The 25,795-nt window shown below is 36.2% G+C and overlaps 1 protein-coding gene across 5 annotated transcripts in view; it reads left to right on the forward strand.

Annotated features, from left to right (window-relative positions):
- DMXL2 (Dmx like 2) overlaps positions 1–25,795 on the forward strand; it is a 158,107-nt gene that overhangs the window by 40,676 nt on the left and 91,636 nt on the right. For all 5 annotated transcript variants that reach the window (XM_057543197.1, XM_057543198.1, XM_028167484.2 and 2 more), the window contains 4 exons: positions 425–491; positions 19,274–19,452; positions 21,468–21,651; positions 24,340–24,514. In XM_057543197.1, coding sequence (XP_057399180.1) covers positions 425–491; positions 19,274–19,452; positions 21,468–21,651; positions 24,340–24,514 — 605 coding nt within the window. The remainder of the gene's footprint in view (positions 1–424; positions 492–19,273; positions 19,453–21,467; positions 21,652–24,339; positions 24,515–25,795) is intronic.

Consider the following 25,795-nt stretch of genomic DNA (forward strand, 5'->3'; position numbering starts at 1 on the left):
TTAATGCATGAGATATAGGTGGGATAGGGAGAGGGAAGATGTGAAAGTTGTGAGACACTCTTTCAAGTGGAAGGATTATGTGAAGGGATCCATTAACAATATGGAGTATGTGAAGGGATCCAACTAGCCTGGGAAGATGATGAGCTCAGTTTTCAAAATGTTACATTAGGGTGTTGGTGGGGCATGTAGGTTGCGATATCATTTATGCATGTTAATTGCATTCTTCTTTGGCTCCCCAAAGTGAGCTTTGGATTAGCTTTGATGAATTAATTTGTATTTTTAGGGAGGTGAAATATTTAGATTTATTTTTAGAGAGGTGAAAACACTCTTGTTTTGATGATATTATGAAAATCTTATTTTGACCATTTATATATATAGTGTTCCAGATTTTAAAAATGCTAACTGTTCAATTTTGTTTTTTTAGAACCTCAGTATCTGTACATTTGATGGAGTGGTCCCCTGATGGTGAATATTTTGCTACCGCTGGAAAGGTAAAGGACCAAACAAAACATAAACGGAAAAAACAAAACAAAAGTGTTCTTTGTTCATTCTCATTTTCAGTTTTTTCATCTGTAAAATTAGGATAATCCTACATTACAAAGATGGCCTGAGGAATAGTGATAGTTTTTATAAACGATCTGCTATGTTTCCCATAAGTAGTTGGCATTTGGGAAATAATGGCTATTATTTTTATTCTTATTTGACCCGTGTGAAAATTTATGGTTTTTAAAATTAATTTTTAGGTTTAAAAAATAGCATATGTACATAATTTGAAAAGTAAAATATTGCTACTAGATTTACAATGAAAAGATGCACTCCCTTCTTCTCACTCTTAATTCCTGTGTCCTAGAGGCAGTGATTCTTAAAATTGCGTAGTTTAGTATTTCTTTCCATATTCTTTAGTAACTTGATTATGCTCCCATTTTTAAATTTTTAAATTTTTTTTCCTTTTGGTTTTATGTATCATTTCTGGCCTTGCTACTATGGAGGCTGAGACTTTAGTTCTCTAGCTGATGTCCCAACCTCATCTCCACTTAGCACATACACATATTCACTTCCCTTCCTCCTGTCTTTCTGATATAAGCATCTCATAATATTTGGGAAAATCACTATTTATTATTCACATTATTAGGAGTGTATAAAAGAATTTTCATGGAATAATTACTTTGGTGTTAATAATTACTTTGTTTTACTGTTTGCTTAGTTTTCTATATACCTAATTCATCCCCCACACCTCTGACATTCTTCGGATCTTCTCTCAGTATAATCCCACGTAGGAGGTATCCTGGAAATGTCTGTTCTCTTTGCTCCAATCTGGCTTAGTTGTTTTCTGAGTCTAAAATAGTAGAGCTCTCATATCAGGATTTTCTTTTACCAACCTCGGAAGAGTCTCTTTGCCCATCTCCTTTGTTAAATTCCCTGTTTCTTCACATCATTTATCATCTTCTTTCCTTGTTTTGATGGAGATATCCTCCAGTAGGTTCCTGAGAAAAGATGAATGGGAAAAAAACATTTTTGAGGCCTTGCAAGTCTGAACAGTTCTTTCTTCTTTGTTATGCTTTATTTGATTGGGCATAGCATTGGTTGGAACTAATTTTCCTTCAGAATTTTAAAAATCATGCTTCTGTTGCCTTCCAGCTTCCAGTGTTGCTGTTTGAGAGGTATAGTGCCATTATGACCATGCTCTCCCAGCTTGTAGAGGTTTTAAGAATGTTCCCCTTATCCTGGTGTTCTAAAATTTCAAGATATCGTGGTATGGGTCAGTCAACTATAAATATTTAGTATGTCTCTCTAAGGGATAAAGACTTTTTTTGTGCAGGCAATTTGATGCGCCTGTTCAGTCTGAAAACTCTTGTCCTTCAGTTCAGGGGGATTATTTTATATTATTCCTTTTGTGTTATTTCCTTCCTTTCATGTTCTCTTTTCTCTCTTTCTGGATCTCCCCTTATTCAGATGTGGATCCTTCTATACTGATCCTCTAATTTTCTTTTTTTTAATCCCCTCTTCTTTTTTTTTTTGTTTAAATTCTGGGTGGGGTGTTCAGCTTTAACTTAGAAATAATTTTTTCCTGCTATCACGTTTTTGATTTTCAGGAATTTTTTCTGACTCTATGAATGCTCCTTTTTAAATACATAATATTTCCTAAGTATAAAATGAATATATATAAAACTTATATATAAGATAATAATTAGACAAATGCACATGTATGTACCCACTACCCAGTTGAGACAAAGGACATAAAACTAATGGGTTACTATTTTCCTCTTGCATCTCCTCATTCTCCTCCCACCTATGCAACCAGAATCCTGAATTTTATGTTTTATTTCATTGCTTTTTTTAAAAAAATAGTTTCACAGGTGTAAATTCCCAAAGAATATAATTTTTATTTTTGAATAGTTTTGAACTTATAAAAATGATACCATATGGTTATTGAAATATACATTCAAGATATTAAAAAATAAATTTGTGATGATATCAATTATGTACTTTTTAGTTAATGTATTCAGTAAGAAAAAATTACATTAAAAAAATCACAGGTTAGGGGCTTCCCTGGCGGCGCAGTGGTTGAGAATCTGCCTGCCAATGCAGGGGACACGGGTTCGAGCCCTGGTCTGGGAAGATCCCACATGCCGCGGAGCAACTAGGCCCGTGAGCCACAATTACTGAGCCTGCGCATCTGGAGCCTGTGCTCCGCAACAAGAGAGTCCGCGGTAGTGAGAGGCCCGCGCACCGCGATGAAGAGTGGCCCCCACTTGCCACAACTGGAGAAAGCCCTCGCACAGAAACGAAGACCCAACACAGCCATAAATAAATAAATAAACAAATGAATAAATAATTTAAACAAAAAATCACAGGTTAAAGTTTAATTGTATTTAGTTGTTGTGTATGAATTAAAATTTCCATATTATACTTTACAAGGCAAGGATAGGTTTTCCAAGGACATCAGGATTCACCCAAGGCTTTTTGAGTTAATCTTTAGTTGTAGAACACTCAACTGTTTTGTGGTTGAATAATTACTTGGCACAGAGGTAGTTGCTCAATAGTTGATGACATTATAGACAGGAGGACTGTATAACATTATAGGCAGAAAGACTGCGATCATGTGCGGTTTAGCAGTAAACTAATAAATAATGGTTTCAATGTAGTGAGGAATGTAAAAAATATTTGGGTATCTGCAGCAGCTGTCATGTAATATTAAAACATCTGTGATTTCTGTTAGAGACAAAGTCACAAGTACTGCTAACATCATTTTGGTATGTTTATATTCATAACAAATTTAGCATTTCCTTCAATTAGCAGTTACAAAAATAGAGAAGTAATTTTTTTCCCCTACTCAAGTTCATTGTAACTCTGGGTCTTGGTTTTCTTGGTTTCTCAAGAAGCAGACCCCCAGGCAAGGATTTGAGTTCAAGTAATTAATATGGGCAATGCTCACAAAAAAATATACTGGATTTGAGGCAGGGAAGTGAAGGTGCTTTAAAAAGAGTGTATTATCATGCAGGTGATTAACAAGATTAAATCTCTGGCTAACTCTGGGAGTTAGTGGTCCTCACAACATTATGTTCCTCACACTTGTTCTTCAGACACATCACACATACACACATGGGTTGAAGGCTGGTGAGAGCAGAGCATTGATTCTCAGCACTTACAAACAGTTCCTGGAAAACTCAGGCAAAGATATGTAGATGCTGTCAATTGGAACTGCCTCACTAAAATGCTAAGGCATGAGAGGATACAGTTGAGGTATCAAAAATATTTTTTATATCTTGAATTCTATCTGCAGGTGCCTTGGGTCAGAAGACCTCAGAACCTCTGGTCTAAAATCTGGACATTTAATTTTTTGTCTTCCACATTTAGATCTAAAACCTATGTGGAAGTTTTTAAGTATGGTTTGAGGAAGAGGTCAGGTTTCACTTTTTCTGTATGGATATCCAGTTGTCCAGCACAATTTGTTGAAAAGCCTCTTGCTTCTCCATTGCTCTTTATTGCCACCTTTGTCAAAATCAAATGTCCATACTAGTGTGGCTCTGTTTCTGGATTCTTTTCTCTAGTCCATTGGTCTTTCCTTGTAGTAATGCCACCTTTGTTGCTATAGCTTTTAAATTGTCTTGATATCTGGTAGAGCAAGTCTTCCCATCTTGTTTTCCTTCTTTAAGATTATCCTATCTATTTTTGGCCCTTTGTATTTCCATATAAATTTTAGAATGAGCATAATAAATTTTATAAAACAAACAGAAAACCTCTTGTGATTTTGATTGATATTTCATTGACTCTGTAGATCAGTTTTGGGAGAATTGACGTCTTTACAGTTGAGTCTTCTCATCTATGAACATGACATAGTCTTTAATTTAGATCTTTTTACTTCTTTCAGTAACGTTTTATAATTTTTTCTAGAGGTCTTAAATATCTTTTGTTAGATTCATGCCTAGGTATTTGATATTTTTGATGTCGAAAATGATATGAATGGTATCATTTTATAATTATTACTGGTATATAGAAATGCAATTAATTTTTGTATATTGGGTTTATACCTAGCAATCTTAATAAACTCATTAATTCTAACAAGTCCTCTGTAGATCCTTTGAATTTTCTATGTGCATAATTCTATTATTTGTGAATCATGGCAGTTTGATTTCATCTTTTCTAACTCTTAAGTGTTTTGTGTCTTCTTTTTTTCTGCAGTATCTAGGACCTCTAGTATAGTGTTGAGTAAAGGTGGTGAGAGTAGGTATCTTTTCCTTGTTCCCAGTATCAAAAAGATGCCTTTCACTGTGTCACCATTAAGTGTGATATTTACTGTAGGTGTTTACTATAGATACTGTTTTTCAGATAAAGGAAGTTTCCTTCTTATTTGTAGATTGCTAGGATTTTTCTTTTTTAAATCACAAATGATGCTGAACCTGAGCAAATACTTTTTCTGCATCTAATGATATTATCGTTATTTTCTTATTTAATAAGATGAAATATGTTGGACTTATTTTCAAGTGTTAAATAAATCTTGTGTTTCTGGAATAATCTCAACTTGATTGTAGTGTATTGTCATTGCTGGATTTGCTTTGCTAATATTTTAGGATTTATGAGATCTCTGTGTTAAAGTGAGGCTTGGCAAATAATTTTTCCTTTTTTGTACAGGTATACCTGGTTTTATTGTGCTTTGCTTTTTTGTGCTTTGCAGATAATGCGTTTTTTAACACAGTGAAGGTTTGTTTCAACCCTGTGTTGTCAGATGATGGTTAGCATTTTTAGTAATAAAGTATTTTTAAATATTAAGGTATGTACATTTTTAAAGACGTAATGCTATTGCACACTTAATAGTTTTTCTCAAACTTTTTTAGATGTTTAGCTTTTTTTGTTTTTGTTTTTCTCAGCCTTTTTTGTTTTTAATGTATACATTTAACACTATAGATTTCCCTTTAAGCTTAGCTTTATCCCATAAGATTTTTTTAATTCCATAACTTTTGATGTGTATTATTTTTATTATTATTCTAAATATAAATTTTTCTAATTTTCAGTGTGATTCACTTTTTGATTCATGGGTTGTCCAGAGTATAGATTAGAGTCAGGCTCAGTTGTTTTGGGGTGGTGGTGGATGGTGCAGAAGTATTTTATTGGCGGTGACAACTTTTATTTTGCATTATTAAGTAAAACTTACCAGTAATTTTAGACTAATAACTACTGATACTGTTATGATAGCGACCGGTAGCTGTTGATAGTTACGTACTAGAAACCGTGCCTTCAAAAGCCTATGGGGCAACTGTTTTACAGAAGGGGAAACTGCAGCTTAAGAACTTCCCTGAGAATACAGATAGTCAGAAGGTAGAGCTGGGATTTTAACCCAGATGTTTTAGATTTCACAGCACCAAAATCAGCTGGCTTTGTATTTCATTGAGAAAATATTTATTGCAAGTGCATTCGTAGGGATGCTTTGAGGCCTGGGTTGAGTATGCACTCTTCTAGGAAAGGTTTATATAGTTTCTGCCAGGCACCTGGAGGCACACCCAGTTTAAACTAAATTCTCAGCTTGGAAGTTGTGCCACACAGTGTGCGCTTGGGTCTCATGAGGCCTGTTTTGTCATTACAGATGCCCAGCGGAGACTTTTTCCTTCACTCAGAGTTCAGATGCAGATGAACCCTTCCTTACCATATTCCTTTTCAGAGAGGGTTTTTTCTTGATTTCATCCTTTCATTTAGTGATAGTCCTTCGGGGTCTTTTTCTTTGTTTTTTTTTTTTTTTTATGGTGTTATGCAGGCACCTCTGATCTGACTTATCACCTTGCGTGAACACCGTGTGTTGTCTCTATGTAGCTACTGTATTTTAAACTGAAGCTCTATGCCATTGGGTGTTGGTAGAGTCCCATATGACAGTCCATGCTCCCACTTTAGCATTTGTGTACTATGGATTCTTACGTGAGAAAATAGATGTAATCAGAAGAGAACTTTGATAAACTCCCACCACCTACCTGTATCTGTTCATCTCCCTACATCTGTGCATGTATGTTCTGCCTCCCTTGGGTTGCCATGGATGAATGGTCTGCATTTATACAAGGCCAGTTCTTCCACTTGTAGACTAGATTCCGTTTGTCCTTGCTTACCCAGGGACCTCAGTATTGCAGCGCTCTCCTCTCTTCTCAATTAGTTTTCCCTTCTCCATTGGGGCATCACATTAGCATATGTTATGGACTGAATGTTTGTGTCCCCCCTCCCCATTCATATGCTGAAGCCCTAACCCTCCAAAGTGATGATATTTGGAGATGGGACCTTTTGGAGGTTAAGGTTAGATAAAGTCATGAGGGTGGCCCTCATGATAGGAACAGTACCCTTATAAGAAGAGATACCAGAGAGCTTGTTCTCTCTCTACCACATGAAGACACAGTAAGCAGGTTGCTGTCAAAAAGCCAGGAAGAGAGGTCTCACCAGAACCTGACCATGCTGACACTCTGATCTTAGACTTCTGGCCTCCAGAATTGTGAGAAAATAAATTTCTGTTGTTCAAGCCGCCCAGTCTATAGTATTTTGTTATGGCAGCCTGAGCTGACTAATACAGCGCAGCATACCGAATGTGCTATAATCTTGCCCATTCTACAACAAACGAACAACAACAATAACAAAAACCATCTCTTGACCTTCTCTCTCAGTTTCTGTTAATTCTGTGCCCTCCTTATAACACCTCGAAAGGGTTGCTTATAGCTGCTGTCTCCAAGTTTGTCTCCTCATTTTCTATTGCAATTGTTACTCTCTTTACCCAGAAAAATCCTTCCCCCAGAGACCTGCGTGGCTTTTCCCCTTAACTTCTTAAATGTCACTGTCACTGTTTAAAGCACCCCTTTAAATTGCATCTCACCTACCACTGTACTTTCTATTCCCTTTGCCTGCCTTAATTTTACTTGTAACACTATCACTAGGAGTTTGTATTAGTTTTCTGTTATTGCGTAACAAATTGCCGCAAACTTAGCAACTTAAGACCACACATTTATTATCTCAGCTTCCGTGGGTTTGGTGTCCGGACATAGCTTAGCTGGGTGCCGTGATCAGGGACTCTAAAGGCTGCAATAAAGGTGTCAGCTGGGATGAATTCTGACCTGGAGACTTGACTAGGGCAGAACCCTTTTCCAAGCTCACTCAGGTTGTTGGCAGAATTTATTTTTTTGTAGCTGAATGACAGGGCTTGTAGTCGATTTCCCTCATACATTCTTAATGTTTCTGATTATCTCCTTTTGCTCACCCAGTGTGTGACGTTTGCCTCTGCTGTGTGTTACAGCTGGCTAAACTTTGAGACTATTTTAGGATATATGGTCTTTTGACAGGGTCACTTGTTGCTTTAAAAACTATTAATGAGCCATGAAAGATGATCATTATTCATTGTCTAAACATCTTCTGATTATTTGAACTCCCTAATGAATCTGAAAGATACCTTTGTGCTTCAGACAAGAATAAGTAAAAAGACTAAAAGTATGTCCTCTTAAATGGAGCAACTAGATTTTAAGCTCCTCAAAGGCGATTCTGTTTGTGCACTCCATAATGCCTAATACCTTTTTTCTCTGAATTTTTATTTCACACAGCCTTAGCAATTGATTATTGAGTATTTTTTTTCATTGTATTAGTCACGTTCCCTTAAGCTTTTAATGTTCAATTCTCCTAAGAGCTAAGTGTTTCACATTTCTGAGGGAAAGATAAGAATGCCTTTGAGATTGACATATATAAAATAGATAACTAATAAGAACCTACTTTATAGCACAAGGATATATATATATCCTATTATATATAAAATAGATAACTAATAAGAACCTACTGTATAGCACAGGGAACTCTACTCAATACTCTGTAATGACTTATATGGGAATAGAATCTAGAAAAGAGTGGATAACTGAGTCACTGTAATCTACCACTAGAAGGCATTTTCCAGCGCCTCTGCTACACATGACAGAATTTCAGCTCAGGTGTTTGGGGACTCAAATCCAATTACCTTCAGGATTTTTAATATTATAGTTCATTGAGTACTTTTGATGGTAAGATCTATTTTTTTTAAAAAATAAATTTATTTATTTATGTATTTATTTTTGGCTGCGTTGGGTCTTCGTTGCTGTGCGCGGGCTTTCTCCAGTTGCGGCGAGCTGGGGCTACTCTTCGTTGTGGTGTGTGGGCTTCTTATTGCGGTGGCCTCTCTTTGTTGCAGAGCACGGGCTCTAGGTGCGTGGGCTTCAGTAGCTGTGGTGCCTGGGCTTAGTTACTCTGCGGCATGTGGGATCTACCCAGACCAGGGCTTGAACCCGTGCATCGGAAGGTGGATTCTTAACCCACTCTGCCACCAGCGAAGTCTCAAGATCTATTTTTAATAAGTGTGGTAAATTAAATTTTTAGAGGGCTCAAGAGTATTTTAACTTTTTATCTGAGCATAGAGTCTTACTTATTAAAGAGCCTTTTCCCCCCCACAAGACATACCTGATTAAATCTTCAGCTCAAGAATTGTTGTTTTTGGTTTGCTTGCTAGGTGTTTATTTAAATTCTGTTTATGTTTCCATACAAATTTTGAAATTATTTGTTCTAGTTCTGTGAAAAATGCCATTGGTATTTTGATAGGGATTGCATTGAATCTGTAGATTGCGTGGAGTCCTAACCACTGGATCACCAGGGAATTCCCAGTGTGGTCATTTTAACAATATTAATTCTTCCAATCCAAGAATGTGGTGTATCTTTCCATCTGTTTTTGTCATCTTCAGTTTCTTTAGTCACTGTCTTATAGTTTTTTTTTTTTTCCCAAATGTGCCACTTTTGCATAAGGATTATTTTGAACTAAAGGCAACTGAGACCCTGTGAGTTCAAGAGGAAATTTTGCCCCTCCCTTAACTACCTAGAAGAATTTAATTGAGGGTCTTTCCCAGAAAAAGAGTTATTACCAGAGATAAATTTTTTCTGAGTGGCCCATCCGTATGGCAGGGCAAACATCTAATTACCCAACATCTGCTCTTCTTCTTATAGTCCTGGAATTACCCTCCAGTCCTTGGAAGCCCCAGGACCCTATCCCATTCCTTAGCTTAGAATGGCTTAGACCTTTCTGTCTTTGAACCTCTCTTATATGTGGGGTGGGGTTCCAGTATGTATAAAATTCAATTTGATTTTCTCTTGTTAATTTGTCTCATGTCAATTTAATTCTTAAACAGCCAGAAAAATCTAGAAAGTTAGAAGGAAGTATTTTTCCTCCCCCACAAGTCCTACAAGACTGCCCTCCCACACACATAATTTCAGAGGCCAGTTGCAAGCCCAGGTTGTTACCTATACTTCTGACCAATGGCTATAAGTTAGAGGTTTCCAAGACCCTCTTCCTTAGGTTTGATTAATTTGCTAGAGCAGCTCACAGAACTCAGGAAATGCATTTACTCACTAGATTACCAATTTATTATAAAAGGATATAACTTAGAAACAGCCAAATGGAAGAGATGCGCAGGGTAGGTATAGGGAAAGGGGACAGAGCTTCCATGCGCTCTCAGAGCTTGCCACTCTCCTCAAATCTCCACTGTCTTATATAGTTTTCCAAGTACAGGTCTTTTACCTCCATAGATAGGTTTATTCCTAGGTATTTTATTCTTCTTGATGCAGTGGTAAATGGGATTGTTTCCTTAACTTCTCTCTCTTTCTAAAAAATATTTATTTATTTATTTATTTGGCTGCATTGGGTCTTAGTTGCAGCACGTGGGATCTTCGTTGCAGCACGCGGGATCTTTCATTGCGGCGTGTGGGCTCTTCATTGCGGTGCACATGCACAGGCCTCTGTCTAGTTGTGGTGTGTGGGCTCCAGAGCGTGCAGGCTCAGTAGTTGTGGCACATGGGCTCTCTGGTTGTGGCGTGTGGGCTCTAGAATGCTTGGGCTTAGTTGCCCCATGGCATGTGGGATCTTAGTTCCCTGACCAGGGATTGAACCCACGTCTCCTGCGTTGGAAGGCAATTCTTAACCACTGGACCACCAGGGAAGTCCCAATTGTTTCCTTAATTTCTCTTTGTGATACTTCATTGTGACTGTATAGAAATGCAACAGATTTCTGTATATTATTTTTTAAAGAATTATTTATTTATTTATTTTTGGCTGCATTGGGTCTTTGTTGCTGTGTGCGGGCTTTCTCTAGTTGCGACAAGCGGGGTCTACCCTTTGTTGTGGTGCTCGGGCTTCTCATTGTGGTGGCTTCTCCTGTTGCAGAGCACGGGCTTTAGGTGCTTGGGCTTCAGTAGGTGTGGCACACGGGCTCAGTAGTTGTGGCTTGCGGGCTATAGAGTGCAGGCTCAGTAGTTGTGGTGCACGGGCTTAGTTGCTCCACGGCATGTGAGATCTTCCCAGACCAGGGCTCGAGCATGTGTCCCCTGCATTGGCAGGTGGATTGTTAACCACTGTGCCACCAGAGAAGTCCTGTATATTAATTTTGTATCCAGCAACTTTACCGAATTCATTGACGAGCGCTAGTAAGTTTTCTGGTAGTGTCTTTAGGATTTTCTATGAATAGTATGTCTGCAAACAGTGACAGTTTTACTTCTTCCTTTCCAATTTGTATTCCTTTTATTTCTCTTTCTTCACTGATTGCTGTGGCTCGGACTTCCAAAGCTATGTTGAATAAAAATGGTGAGAGTGGACATCCTTGTCTTGTTCCTGATCTTAGAGGACATGCTTTCAGCTTTTCACTGTCGAGTATGATGTTAGCTGTGGGCTTGTCATATATGACCTTTATTATGTTGAGGTAGGTTCCCTCTATGCCTACTTTCTGGAGAGTTTTTGTCATAACTGGGTGTTGAATTTTGTCAAAAGCTTTTTCTGCATCTATTGAGATGATCATATGGTTTTTATTCTTCAGTTTATTAATGTGGTATATCACATTGATCTGTGGATATTGAAAAACCCTTGCATCCCTGGGATAAATCCCACCTGATCATAGTGTATGATCCTTTTAATGTATTGTTGGATTTGGTTTGCTAATATTTTGTTGAGGATTTTTGCATCTATGTTCATCAGTGATAATGGCCTGTAATTTTCTTTTTTTGTGATACCTTTGTCTGGTTTTGGTATCAGGGTGATGCTGGCCTCATAGAATGAGTTCAGCAGTATTCCTTCCTCTGCAGTGTTTTGGAATAGTTTCAGAAGCATAGGTGTTAAGTCTTCTCTAAATGTTTGTTAGAATTCACCAGGGAAGCCATCTGGTCCTGGACTTTTGTTTGTTGGAAGTTTTAAAATGACTGATTTCAATTTCATTACTGGTAATTGGCCTGTTCATATTTTCTATTTCTTCCTGGTTCAGTCTTGGGAGATTGTACCTTTCTAAGAATTTGTCCATTTCTTCTAGGTTGTTCATTTTATTGGTGTATATTTGCTTGTAGTAGTCTCTTATGATCCTTTGTGTTTCTGTGGTGTCAGTTATAACTTCTCCTTTTTCATTTCTGATTTTATTGATTTGGGCCCTCCATGGTATGTGTGTGTATATTCCTACAATGAAATACAACTCAGCCATGAAAAAGAATGAAATTTTGCCATTTGCAGCAACATGGGTGGACTTGGAGGACATTACACTAAGTGAAATAAGTCAGAGAGACAAATACTGTATGATATCACTTATATGTGGAATGTAAAAAATACCACAAACTAGTGAATAAAACAAAAAAAGCAGACTCACAGATACAGAGAACAGACTAGTGGTTACCAGTGTGGAGAGGGAAGTGGGAGAGGGCAATGTAGGGGTAGGGGATTTTAAAAAGGGGGTTATTATGGGATTATATGAAATCATGTGTGTGAAACTTTTGAAAATTGTAAAGCATTATATTTGTTCAATAAAAACAAATACTGTTCATGTTTATGAAGTTTGTATCTGAACACTTTATATAATTTCTGTTTTTTAAAATTTGAATGTAACTTAAAATACCTTGTTTTTTTTTCAAAACCATTTTTCTTTAATAGAGGATTACTCTTTTGAGAAAAAAACTGGGTTTTCTAAGGGCTAAGGTGAGAAGAATTTTTGAGGAGGGTGATTTTGGCAGGAAGGGAAGCAGCTGGCTACAGAATGTTCCCTGAAGCTTTTCCTCCTCTTGAGAGCGTGTCTCTGTACCTAGATTTAGTGTTTTGGTTATTTAAGGATTGGCTTATTGACCTTTATTCCCCCTTTAACATGGGAATATCTTTACTTCTTTAACATAATATGTATTTATTATTAAGAGGAACATGCAGAGAAAATGAAAATCTCCAGCCAAATAGCCATACCCCCAGTAAAAAAAAAAAAAAAATGGCCACTGTTCTCTGTTTAATATATATTCTTTTAGACTTTTTGATGCCTTTGTAAACCATACAGAAGTGTGTGTGTGTACATATTCTTTAAGCTGATTTATTCACTTACTGTATCATAGATTGATGTGTCAATACAGATATATCTTTTCTTTTTAAAGGCAACATAATTTTCCATTATATGAATGAATGTATACCATGGTTTAACTTAACCAGATAACTATTAATGAACATTTAGTGGTTCTAATTTTTTTCTATTGCCATTAAAAATGAACATCCTTTTATATAAATCTTGTTATGTCTTTTTTATAATTAACTTTATATGGTGTAATTAACCTAAAAGGTATAATTAACATAAAATGAAATTATTTTTTAAATGTGCAGTTCAGTGTATTTTGACAAATTTAGAGACCTATGTAATCACCACCACGATCTAGTTATTGGACACTTACATCATCTCAAAAGGTTTCCTTTTACTTCTTCCCAATTAACCCTTACTCCTATTCCTAGTTCCAGATAATAAATAGCTGCTCTGCTTTCTAACACTATTGATTAGATTTGTCTTCACTAGAGTTGTATGTAAATGAAATTGTGTAGTATACACTATTGTGTCCGAGTTCTGGCACTTAGCACAGTGTTTTGTGATTCATCTATGTTGTGTGCATCAGTAATTTGTTCTTTTTATTTGAGTTGTATTCTGTTATATGGATATATCATAATTTGTTTATCCATTCACCTGTTGATGGACATGTAGGTTGTATGGAGTTTTAGGCTAAAATGAACAAAGCTACTATGACCATTCATTTGCAAGTCTTTGTATAAACATTTCACTTCTCATGGGTAAAAAATACCTATGAGTGGAATTGTTGGGTCACATGGTACGTTACAAAGAAGTACCAGGCGCTTTCCAAAGTTGTACCATTTTGCATACTCACCAACAATTGAATAATACCAGTTGCTCCACTTTCTTGCCAAAATTTGGCATTGTCAGCCTTTTTAACATTAGCCATTCTAATAGTCTGGGTAGTGGTGTCTTACTGTGGTTTTCATATGTATTTCTCTGATTTCTAATGATGTTGAGCACATGCTTATTGCCTGTCTGTATACTTTTTTTTTTTTTTGGTAAAGTGTTTATTTGTCCTTTGCCCATTAAAAAAATTGGGTTTGTTTTCTCATTATTATAGAATTATAAGAGTTCTTTGTATATTTACTACAATTGAAAGATAAATGTATTATAGATATTTCCTCCCAGTCTGTAACTTGCCTTTTTATTTTTTTAAACAATGTCTTTTGATGTGCAGAAGTTTTTAATTTTGAAGAAATCCAACATCAATTATTAAAAATTGGTTTGTGCTTTTTGTGGCCTAGATTTAAAAAATCTTTGTCTACCTTGAAATCACAAAGATATTTTACTATGTTTTCTTTTAGAGGTTTTATAGTTTTGACTTTTACTTTTTTTTTTTTTTTAGGATCATTGGCAGGGCTGTTTAAATTTATTTATTTTTTATTTATTTTTTGGCTGTGTTGGGTCTTCATTTCTGTGTGAGGGCTTTCCCCAGTTGCAGCAAACGGGGGCCACTCTTCATCACGGTGCGCGGGCCTCTCACTATCGCGGCCTCTCTTGTTGTGGAGCACAGGCTCCAGACGCGCAGGCTCAGTAATTGTGGCTCACGGGCCCAGTTGCTCCGTGGCATGTGGGATCTTCCCAGACCAGGGCTCGAACCCGTGTCCCCTGCATTGGCAGGCAGATTCTCAACCACTGCGCCACCAGGGAAGCCCCTGACTTTTACATTTTGAGGTGTTTTTTTTGCATTTGATTTGAAGTCAGTTTTTCCCCAAAGGTATATCAAGATATTTCAGTGGCATTTTAAAAAGGCAATCCATTCTCCATTGAATTTCCTAGACAACTTTGTTGAAAATCAGTTTTCCATACATGTGTGGATCTGTTCCTGGCCTCTCTGTTTTGTTCCATTGTGATATATATGTGTGTGTGTGTGTGTGTGTGTATGTGTGTGTATATATCCCCTTATGCTAATAATATGTGTCTTGATTATTGTGGCTTTATAGTTAGTTCCAAAAACAAGTAGTTTCCTCTAACTTTGTACTTTTCTTTTAAAATATTTTTGGTGGTGTCAGTCCTTTGATTTCCATACAGATTTTGTCAGTTTCTACAAAAAAGCCTGCTGTGATTTTGATGCTATTTATTTACGTTGTATCTCTATAGAACAATTTGGGAAGAATTGTACATTAGTAACATTTGGTCTTTTTTTTTTAATTTTTAAAAAACTAATTAATTAATTAATTAATTTTTGGCTGTGTTGGGTCTTTGTTGCTGTGTGCGGGCTTTCTCTAGTTGCAGCGAGCAGGGGCTACTCTTTGTTGCGGTGTGCCAGCTTCTTATTGTGGTGGCTTCTCTTGTTTTAGAGCACGGGCTCTAGGTGCATGGGCTTCAGTAGTTGTGGCTCGCGGGCTCTAGAACGCAGGCTCAGTAGTTGTGGTGCACGGGCTTAGTTGCTCCACAGCATGTGGGATCTTCCTGGACCAGGGATCGACCCGTGTCCCCTGCATTGGCAGGCGGATTCTTAACCACTGCGCCACCATGGAAGTCCCACATTTGGTCTTCTTATCTACGAATGTGGTACGTTTCTCTTTTTATTTAGGTTTTCTTTCTCTTAGCAGCATTTCATAGTTTTCAGGGTACACAATTTAAGTTTATCTTCCTAATGTAAAAGGTATTTACAGAAATTACATTGCTAATTATTGCTAAATATAGAAATGGAATTGATTTTTGAATTTTGATCCTTAGTCTTATGACCTTGCTTATCAGTTCTAGCAGCCTTTTTGGGTAGTTTTCTTAGGATTTTGTGAATAAAGAGAGTTTTACTTCTTCCTTTCTAATCTGTATACCTTTTATTTTTTTCCCTTACCCAGTATATTGCAAGTACTAGAACCTCTGGTACAATGTTGAGTAGAATTGATGAGAGCAGACGTTCTTGTATTGCTCCCAATTTTATGGGAAGAGCATTGTCTTGCACTATTATATATGATGTAAGTAGTAGGTTTATTGTAGAGTCACTCAACTTGATCATGTTGTATATGTTCCCTTTTATTTTTCCTATTCCTATATGCTGAGAGTGTTGTTTTCCCCCATGAATTAGTGTTTACTTTTGTCAAGTGCTGTTCCTGCATATAGTGAGATAATTATGTAGGTTTTCTTTTTTATTCTGTTACTATGATGAAATGCAATTGTTGATTTTTCCAGTGTTAAACCCACTTCACTTTGCTGGGATAAACTCTACTTGGTCATGATTTGTTTTTTTTTTTTTTTTTTTTTTAATGAGGATCTTGAATCAGATGCGTATGTTTGATTGATTGATTGATTGATTGATTTTGGCTGTGTTGGGTCTTCGTTTCTGTGCGAGGGCTTTCTCCAGTTGTGGCAAGCGGGGGCCACTCTTCATCGCGATGCGCGGGCCTCTCTCGTTGCGGAGCACAGGCTCCAGACGCGCAGGCTCAGCAGTTGTGGCTCACGGGCCCAGCCGCTCTGCGGCATGTGGGATCTTCCCAGGCCAGGGCTCGAACCCGTGTCCCCTGCATTAGCAGGCAGATTCTCAACCACTGCGCCACCAGGGAAGCCCTTGTTTTTTTTTAATATACTGATGGATTAGGTTTAAAGGTGTTTGCATCTTTGTTCATGAAAGATACTCCTGTATAGTATTTTTATGTCTTTGGTTTTGGTATCTCGGTAATAATACTGCCCTTATACAATGAGATCTTTTCCTCAATTTTCTGAAACACTTTGTGAAGGATTGGTGCTATTTCTTCCTTAAATGTTTGGTAAAGTTCATCAGTAAAGCCACCTGAGTCTCAGATTTTAGTTGTAGTTTTAGGGTTTTGTTTTCTGGTGAGAAGACTTGAAATTGTGAATTCAGCATCTTTAATGGATGTAGAGCTATTCAGGTTTTCTATTTCTTCCTTTGTCAATTTTTTTTTGAAATTGTCTTTCGAGGGGTTTAACATATTGTAGGATCTGTAGCCAGGTCCCATCTTTCAGTCTTGATAATGGTAATTTGTGTTTTCTCTCTAAATATTTTTGGTCTTTCTAGATAGATTATCAATTTTATTGATCTTTTCACAAATAGCTTTTGGATTCATTGATTTCTCTATAATTTTTGTATTTTATTTCATTAGTTTTTATTCTTCTTTATATCTCTTTAATATGAGTTCTCTTTGCTCTTATTTGATGCTTCAGGTAGAAGCTTAAACCATTGATTTGAGACCTTTCTTCTTTTCTGATGTAAGCTTTTTTTTTTTAAATTTATTTATTTATTTATTTATTTTTGGCTGTGTTGGGTCTTCGTTTCTGTGAGAGGGCTTTCTCTAGTTGTGGCAAGCGGGGGCCACTCTTCATCGCGGTGCGCAGGCCTCTCACCGTCGCGGCCTCTCTTGTTGTGGAGCACAGGCTCCAGACGCGCAGGCTCAGCAATCGTGGCTCACGGGCCCAGTTGCTCCGCGGCATGTGGGATCTTCCCAGACCAGGGCTTGAACCCGTGTGCCCTGCATTGGCAGGCAGATTCTCAACCACTGCGCCACCAGGGAAGCCCTGATGTAAGCATTTAAAGCTATACATTTCCTTCTAAGCACTAATGTAGCTGCAACCCCCAAATTTTTATGTTTTGCTTTCATTTTCATTCAGTTCAACATATTTTAAAATTTGCCAGGCTTCCCTGGTGGTGCAGTGGTTGGTAATCACCTGCCAATGCAGGGGACACGGGTTCAATCCCTGGTCTGGGAAGATCCCACATGCCACGGAGCAACTAAGCCCGTGTGTCACAGCTACTAGGCCTGCGCTCTAGAGCCTTCGAGCCACAAGCTTCTGAAGCCCATGCACCTAGAGCCCGTGCTCCACAACAAGAGAAGCCACCACAATGAGAAGCCCGCACACCGCAATGAAGAGTAGCCCCCGCTCGCCTCAACTAGAGAAAAGCCTGCGTGCAGCAACGAAGACCCAGTGCAGCCAAAAATAAAACAAACAAATGAAAAAAAATTTGTCTTGTAATTTAGAAGTGTTTTTGTTTAGTTTATAAATATTTGGGAATTTTCTAGCTATCTTTCTTGTACTGATTTCTAGTTTAATTCTGTGTGGTTTTAGAGTTTTAGGTAGTAACAGATGAGAATGGTGAGGCTGCTTCATTTGAGGAGGAAGCTGGCGGGAATGGGAAAAGGGGCTTGATTGCTCGGCTTGTGGAGGCTCTCTGACTTTCCTTTATGACTCCTTAAGGACTCTCAGGTACCTCGAGGGTTTTTGTGGTACATAGTCTGAAACTACTGCCATAGGTCGTGCCGTAAATTTGGGAAGGTGAAGATGATGCTAAGGTGGAGAAAGTACTTGGAGGAAAGCAACTAGTGAGTGCACTGTTAAGTGGTTGTCTCAGAATAAGTACTTAAAGAGATTTGTTGTGTAATTCAAATATCCGAATAAATGAGACCTTAGTGGAAACATACATTATGTAGTATAGATTGAGAATGAATACTAAGATGGAAAAAAACAGAAGTGTTTGTCTAGTCCAGGTGAAAATATTTGGACCTATACGTAATTTCATTGTTTTTTAGAGATTGAGATTTTTACATAAATGTTATCAATTTTTTATTTTCCTTCATGTACTTTTCACCATAGAGGATGAAGCACTATAAAAGATAGTTCCTGTTAAATAAGATAAAATTATTTAGGCCTTTAACAAAATTCTTAGAACTAAGTAAAATGATAAAGTCAGTGCCTATTGTTATACCTTTAAATTTCTTAAGTGGGCATAGAAGTGGTTCCCAAAAACTGCCTAGATGCCCTCTCATCATTTAGAGTAGGAATCAGAACACTATGGCCCATGAACCAAGAATGGATTTTACATTTTTGAAGGGTTCTAAGAAAAAAAAAAAACAACAACCCAAGAAGAATCTGTGTCACAGGCTGTGTGGTCCACAAAGTCTAACTTAACTTGGCCTTTTACAGCAAGAGTTTGCTGAGTCCTGACTTAGAGTAAGAAGCAATTCATATTTAAAAAGGGTTTGTCTCATCCTTTTAGATCTCTTCAAAAAGGAGATGATAACAGTGACAGATAACATGGCTTCTTTCTTATCCAGGCTAGCACCTGGTTCCAGAGTCTTTTCTTTACAGTGACCCTTGTGTATTAAAGTGGGGGAATTTGGCTTCAGTCTCTGTTTGGAAAGCACCTTTGTGTAGAGAAGATTGATAATGAGCACACTGACCATTTATTTCTCAAGAATGGTATTATTTAGAATAATAAGCATCATTTTAGGTTTAGTTTTGTATTATATATAGGTCACATTTTAGTTTTTATATATAGCTTAATTTTTTTTTTTCCACACACACACTGTATTTTATTTTTACAAGAGATAAATAAACGGACACCAACAGAGCTTAATTTTTAAAGCTTCTTCAAACCACTTAAATTTTGAAATGTGTAGATACAAATTAATTTTCTATTGGCCTATATATTTTCACAGGATGATTGTCTTTTGAAAGTGTGGTACCCTATGACTGGTTGGAAGTCTTCAATTATACCTCTGGATCATCATGAAGTGGAAAGGAGACAGGCGTCTACCCAGTTTTCCTTTGTCTACTTGGCACATCCGCGAGCTGTGACAGGTTTTTCATGGCGTAAAACTAGCAAATATATGCCCAGGTTAGACAACTGTGTCATAGAACTTCATTTTGTATTACTTATATGTTCCTAAAAATAATGAAAACAAAGGTCCTTTTAATTGACAAGGTGGCAATGGAGAGCAGAGGTTCTGGGCGTCAACTGTCGGACTTCGGATTCTGCTGTTGTTACCAGCTTCGTGAGCTTTTGACTAAATTTCTTAAGCTCTCCATGCCTCTGTAGAATGGGGGTAGTAGTAGTACCTACCTCAGAGAGTTGTATGAGACTGAAATGTGTGAGTGCTTGTGAATGCTTATACAGACCTTTGCACCTAGTGTGCGCCTGGGCAGCATTAGCTGGTATTGTCAGTGTCAGCAGCAGCAGTAGATTCTAGGAAGGAGACGTTTGCAAGTAACAGGAAAGCACACACTGAGGGAGAATAAAACATAGTAATAAACTGTCAGTAATATGCATTCTGGGAAGGCATATCATATACATGCAGTGAATAAAGTGGCCAAGTTTTTCTTATCTTAGGGCTATCAACAGAAACTTCTCAAAGGATTTATTATAAGTTTTTCTTCATTGTCACAGCATCTCTTAAAAGTGTGACAGGATGAGAGAGTGTCATGGACATATATACACTACCAAATGTAAAATAGATAGCTAGTGGGAAGCAGCCGCATAGCACAGGGAGATCAGCACTGTGCTTTGTGACCGCCTCGGGGGGTGGGATGGGGAGGGTGGGAGGGAGGGAGATGCGGGAGGGAGGAGATATGGGAACGTGTGTATATCTGTAGCTGATTCACTTTGTTATAAAGCAGAAGCTAACACACCATTGTGGAGCAATTATACTTCAATAAAGATGTTTTAAATAAAAAAAAAAAGTGTTTAGAAGATTAAGCAAACTACAAAACAGCCCATACCAATGATTCCTGTATTATATATACAGTTCTAAAAATGCTTGCTTAGGAAGGGTTATTTCATCTGCTAAATATATCTGAGCACTGTTTGCACTTAATGGGAAATACAGCACACCTATTATGGAGGTGCTCAGTAAATGATAACATGGGGAATTTATACACTTTTGGAATCTAAATAAAAGGTTACTCTAGCTTAATCTGTTTAAGTTATTTGCATCTATGGAAAACATTTGCAGAACACTTTACCTTTGACTGAGTCAGATTCTGTGTAAGCATTTTTTTAATGGGAAAATTTTTTTTGTTTTTTGTTTTTTGTTTTTTCACGATTAGTGGTTAAACCACTTCAGCTGCTTGATGCTGTGACATTTTTGCTTAACTTAATAGAAATTGATTTATAGTTTGAAGTTATAGTCTCCTTACAGTTTTATTATTAATAAATTTGTTTACCTATTTATAACTGTTTAGGTTATAAGAAGGATAAAACAAAATGCTGGAACTACTGCCATAAACCACGTAGTTTAATTATAATTAATGATCTTTTATTATGGTCATTCTGCAATTTGTAATGACAGAAATGTAGGTTTTCTTTTGATGTTTAGTTTGTTTTGTTTAGGAGATACTAATCCTCCAGAGCCTTGTTTTCAAGCAGCACATGTATAATCTGGCATTAATTTCTGTTTCCTTCGTCAGGACCATTTCCTAGTTTTTATGATGTTCACAGCCGTACTGTATGTGATTTCAAGCTCTTCCATTGATACTCTTTCTCCACACAATGTAATTTCTAAAGCAATTGGAAGCATACTATACTGTCATTTAGTTTAGCTGTTCAAGACATAAGTTTAATGAATTAAGGTGAGTGTCAGGGACAGTTAGGTTGTTCTTATTTTATGGTAACTGATTGCACCCTATGTCCAGCCTACCACCTTGCAGGTCTGAGCAGGTAATAAATGGGGTTTGGTAAGAGTGTGAAATAGTCAGTAGAAATCCATTATCATTATTGGAAAAATAACTACACGTAGATCATACTGTTTTGCATTAATGTCATCTTTAAGGATGAAGAACTAAATATTAATAGCCTTTAATTTTTCATGTCATTGATACTCATAGTAACTTTTGTTCATTTCTCTTTATCATTAGAGGTTCTGTCTGTAATGTGTTATTAACTTCATGCCATGATGGTGTCTGCCGGCTATGGGCAGAAACCGTATTACCAGAAGACTGTCTTTTGGGTGAGCAGATTTGTGAGACTACCACTTCCAGCACTGCCAGCAACCTTACTCATGCTGGAAGACACAAAGACAGAGTACAACATGCTCTTGAGGTACTGTATTATTTAAAATGGTAAATGAATCTTGAAGATAATGTGAGTATGGTGGGAATTCATAAGCTAAGTTGCAGATGGTGAATGGTACACATAATGACGAAATTAATGGCAAAGAATTCTCACTTATTTTATGTCACTTAGAAGACAGATACAGACAGTAATGATCTCAGATATGTAGTCTAGATAAATAGTATAAATTTAATTCTTTCAATTTGCATGTTGAGTGTGAAAATCTATAGGAGTAGGCAGCTTTGATTAATAAAACATGTAAAAGTCTTTGAAATTGGTTGTAATTAAAAATATTTTGTGGGGAATTCCCTGGCAGTCCAGTGGTTAGGACTCGGTGCTTTCACTGCTGGGGCCCGGGTTCGATCCCTGGTCAGGGAAGTAAGATCCCACAAGCTGTGCGGCGCTGCATGCATGCATAAATAAATAAATAAATAAATAAACTAAACCACAGCAATCTTTAAAAAAATAAACAGATAAAAATAAAAATATTTTGCTTTTGTTTCACGAGGATTAAATTTTACATTTATTTTTCTAATTAAAAATGACTATTATGAATAAGAATAAAGGTGTTAAGATATTAAGTGAACTTATATAATTGCACAGTTTTCATGGTTTAATATTTTGAAAGTGAAATAATTTTTCTAGTTTTTAAATACTATATATAAAACAAAAGTGCTTTCTAAGAAATTATATTATTTATAATATAGTATGAACTGTTGTGCCCATTATGATTAGGGAATCAAATGAGATAAACACATTATTAAAAATTACCAGAAATTTATTATAGTAAACCTAGATTGCTAATTTTCTTGATTTTTCATGTGACTTTATTACACAAAGAATATATGCTTATTCTACAATTAGATTAGGAAAAAGAAAAAAAATGTAGAGTTTATAATCCAACTATTCCACTATGTGTGTTTGTACATTTTTTTTTATTTACAAGATTGAGATCATATTATGCAGTAATGTTTTATAACTTGCTTTTTATACTTAATGTGTTATAAACATCTCTGTACATTACTAATTATACTTTTACATCGCACGTTTACATTAACACTTTAATGGTTGCATAGCCAAAATGGTTTTGCAGTTTCAGCAAGCAGAAGTATTTTGGGGGTTTAATAGGCTAAGGATGTGGTCCTTTAAAGTTTTATGTAAAGTAGTCCTGCTCTGATGCTATCTGTGATTGAGTACTATTTATACAGTTTTTTTCAACATTTAAAGCATAAATGAAATTAAAGCAGAAGTCAGAACAGTTAGAGTTATAATATGTTTTGCTATTGATTGAAATTTAGTGGGAAAAAGTACTTCATTTACTAGATGTTTACAATAATTTATATATACTTGTGTAACATTTTATCTTTAAATTACATATGAGCTTTTGGAGACTAAGGGCTTTTAGATATCTTTATATCCTTCATGTTATCTAATATATTTCTTTTCAAGTGTTTGTTAAATCGAATTACTAACTGCTACATAAAATAAAAGCAAAAATATAATAATATGTAATCAGGGATTTGACACATTTTTGCTGCCTTTTAATAAAATGTTGTCAATTAGTAATGTTAAAATTGTTTTTAGTAGAAAAATGCGCTATTTTGCTTTCTAATGTCCTTTCCTATAAAACCCCTAACTGCAAGGTCTATATAATTCTATATATACTTAAATTATACATTTTGTTCCTAGGAGAAGATAACCGACCAATATAGCACAGCCTTGGCAATCTAATTTAAAATAATGATAAATGTCAAAGATCGAGTGAAAATAATTTGATAGGTATAATCAAAGAAATAAGCAGGGAGACCAGAGACAGAGGACACACCATAGAACTGATACTGTTTTTCACATGAAAAGGGACAAGGGCTGCGGAATTGAAAGGAAGGACCAGATGTTTTACTTTACTGCAGAAAGAACTGAGAGGATGCCACATTTTATTTAATTGATTGCAAGGAACAAAGGAAAAGAATGGTATATTATTATTAAGCATGGTATTGTTAAGTGACAGAATAAGGAATCACTGTGTGGTGGGGTTATGGTGTGGAGAAAAGATTGTACTGAGAGTTGACATGGTCCCGTGTCAGAATAGTTCAGATGATGGAGTATGCCAATACAGAATTTTTATCATAGGCACATATCTCAGTTTGAACAAATTCCACAGGTCAACACTTTCATGAGGTCTTTCTTGGCTACTCTTATCTAAGTTAAGGTTCCCCTTGTTATTCTGTATTTTTGTACCCTCTTTTTGTCTTTATAATAGAGGTTATATATTAGATTATTTAGCTGGCTATTTAGTTCTAAGTGAGAATTTTGGGGAGGAATATTCTTCCTGGTAGGAAGATTTGGAATTTTTTTTTTTTTTACACCCTTACGACTGGTAAATTTCGTCTCAGTACTGGGATATCCTGAAAAAACTAGACTTTGGACTCCTAATCTTTATAGGGGTTTCTGCAGATAATATTAATAAGTGTTTTTGAGCATCTACTGCCTTGAACTATAAAATTTGCAAGACCAGTGGAGAATATATTAAGTTGTTCTATTGTAGTTAAAGTTTCCTTTAAGATGGTCAGGTTTTACAGAGAGGAAAATTGTAAAATCCTTAATAATCAAAAGTACTTTGATCAGCACTTATTAAACTTCCTAGACTTGGATTTAGTAATTATTTTTCTATTTTAGACAATACACCATTTGAAAAATTTAAGAAAAGGACAAAGGAAGTCTTCCATTCTTGTAACTCACACTGAATTAATGCACGACCAGATGGCAACGCATGAAGTTCAAAGACACATTTCCCATCACGCAAATGCACTGTGTCATTTTCACATTGCAGCGAGCATCAATCCCACCACAGGTAAAGGCTAGTAAAGTTTTATTTCTTATCTGCTGAAGTAAGATAAATAAGTAGAAAAGTGGGACTACTTTTATAACCTGTTTCTAATTTTATGCTAATACTCCATGTTGCCTTTTAAAATACTTCTTAATTGCAACAGAAATATAAGGTGCCATTTCTTAAATTGAGACTATGTGATCCTTAGGGAATAACTTCAGATAAGTATTTTTGAGCACCATTGTCTAGAATATGGCAAAGTTTCTAAGTAATTAGAGCTTTAGTTGAACCTGGAGATGAACACAAGTGGTGGCAGCCTGGTTAATTAGTGTGATTTCCCACCCTTTTGTATTTTCACTATTATTCTTTCTTCTCAACTCTTCTTTATAACTTCATCTAAGTATATTTTTGCATAGTTTTCCTTATATTTCAGCATATCTTGTTTTGTACCCTCATAGACTTTCTTGTCCTACACTTCGGGAAAGATAGTTTTTCTTCTAACCTTGATGTTTTCTTTTTGCTCTTTTCCTCCTATGTCGTTGAGAAGTATTTTGAGGCAGGTTCATTGTTGGCAAGAGCATATTTAAAGCTTCTATTTAAGGTCATTGTTTTCTTTCTGCATGAAAAACATATGACAAGGCCTATTAGTTTCATATTACATTGCTGGAAGAACTATATTTGTATAAAGTTATAGTTACGTTTTATTGAAATGGAAGTCTATTGCTTCAGGGTGCAGAGGATTTTATTTTTAAATATTTATTTATATAATGATGGTATTTAGCCAATACAGTTCCAAAAGAGTGATATCTGGATGCTTCCCCCACAGTCTCTTTTTCTTTCTATTGAATGGATTATTTATAATTTGATTTGGGATTAAGGAGATTTTTTTTTTTGAATTACACTGTTTTACGTGAACTGATCTATAGCGTGAATTTCAGTTACCCCACGTAGAGAAAATCTGCTATACTTAGAAGTTTGCTTGCCTTCCTGTGTTCTTTCTTGGCATTACTTTCCCCCGACTTTTGAGGAAAGTTTAAAACAGTCAGAAAAGTTGGAAGAATAGTACAGTGAACACTCATTTCACACACTTTGATTCAACAATTGCTAACATTTTGCCAGTTGCTTTATTCTCTCTGTATATACACACATATGTATGTTTATATGTGGGTGTGTGTGTGAGTGAAATTTTTTCTTAATGTTTTCAAAGTAAGTTACACATATGGCATATCATCCTTACATATTTCAGCAAGTATCTCCTAAGAATAAGGAAATTGTCTTACATAATCACAATATCATTATCATACC

The sequence above is a fragment of the Balaenoptera acutorostrata genome, chromosome 3 (assembly GCF_949987535.1).
Source record: "Balaenoptera acutorostrata chromosome 3, mBalAcu1.1, whole genome shotgun sequence".
Lineage (NCBI taxonomy): Eukaryota > Metazoa > Chordata > Mammalia > Artiodactyla > Balaenopteridae > Balaenoptera > Balaenoptera acutorostrata.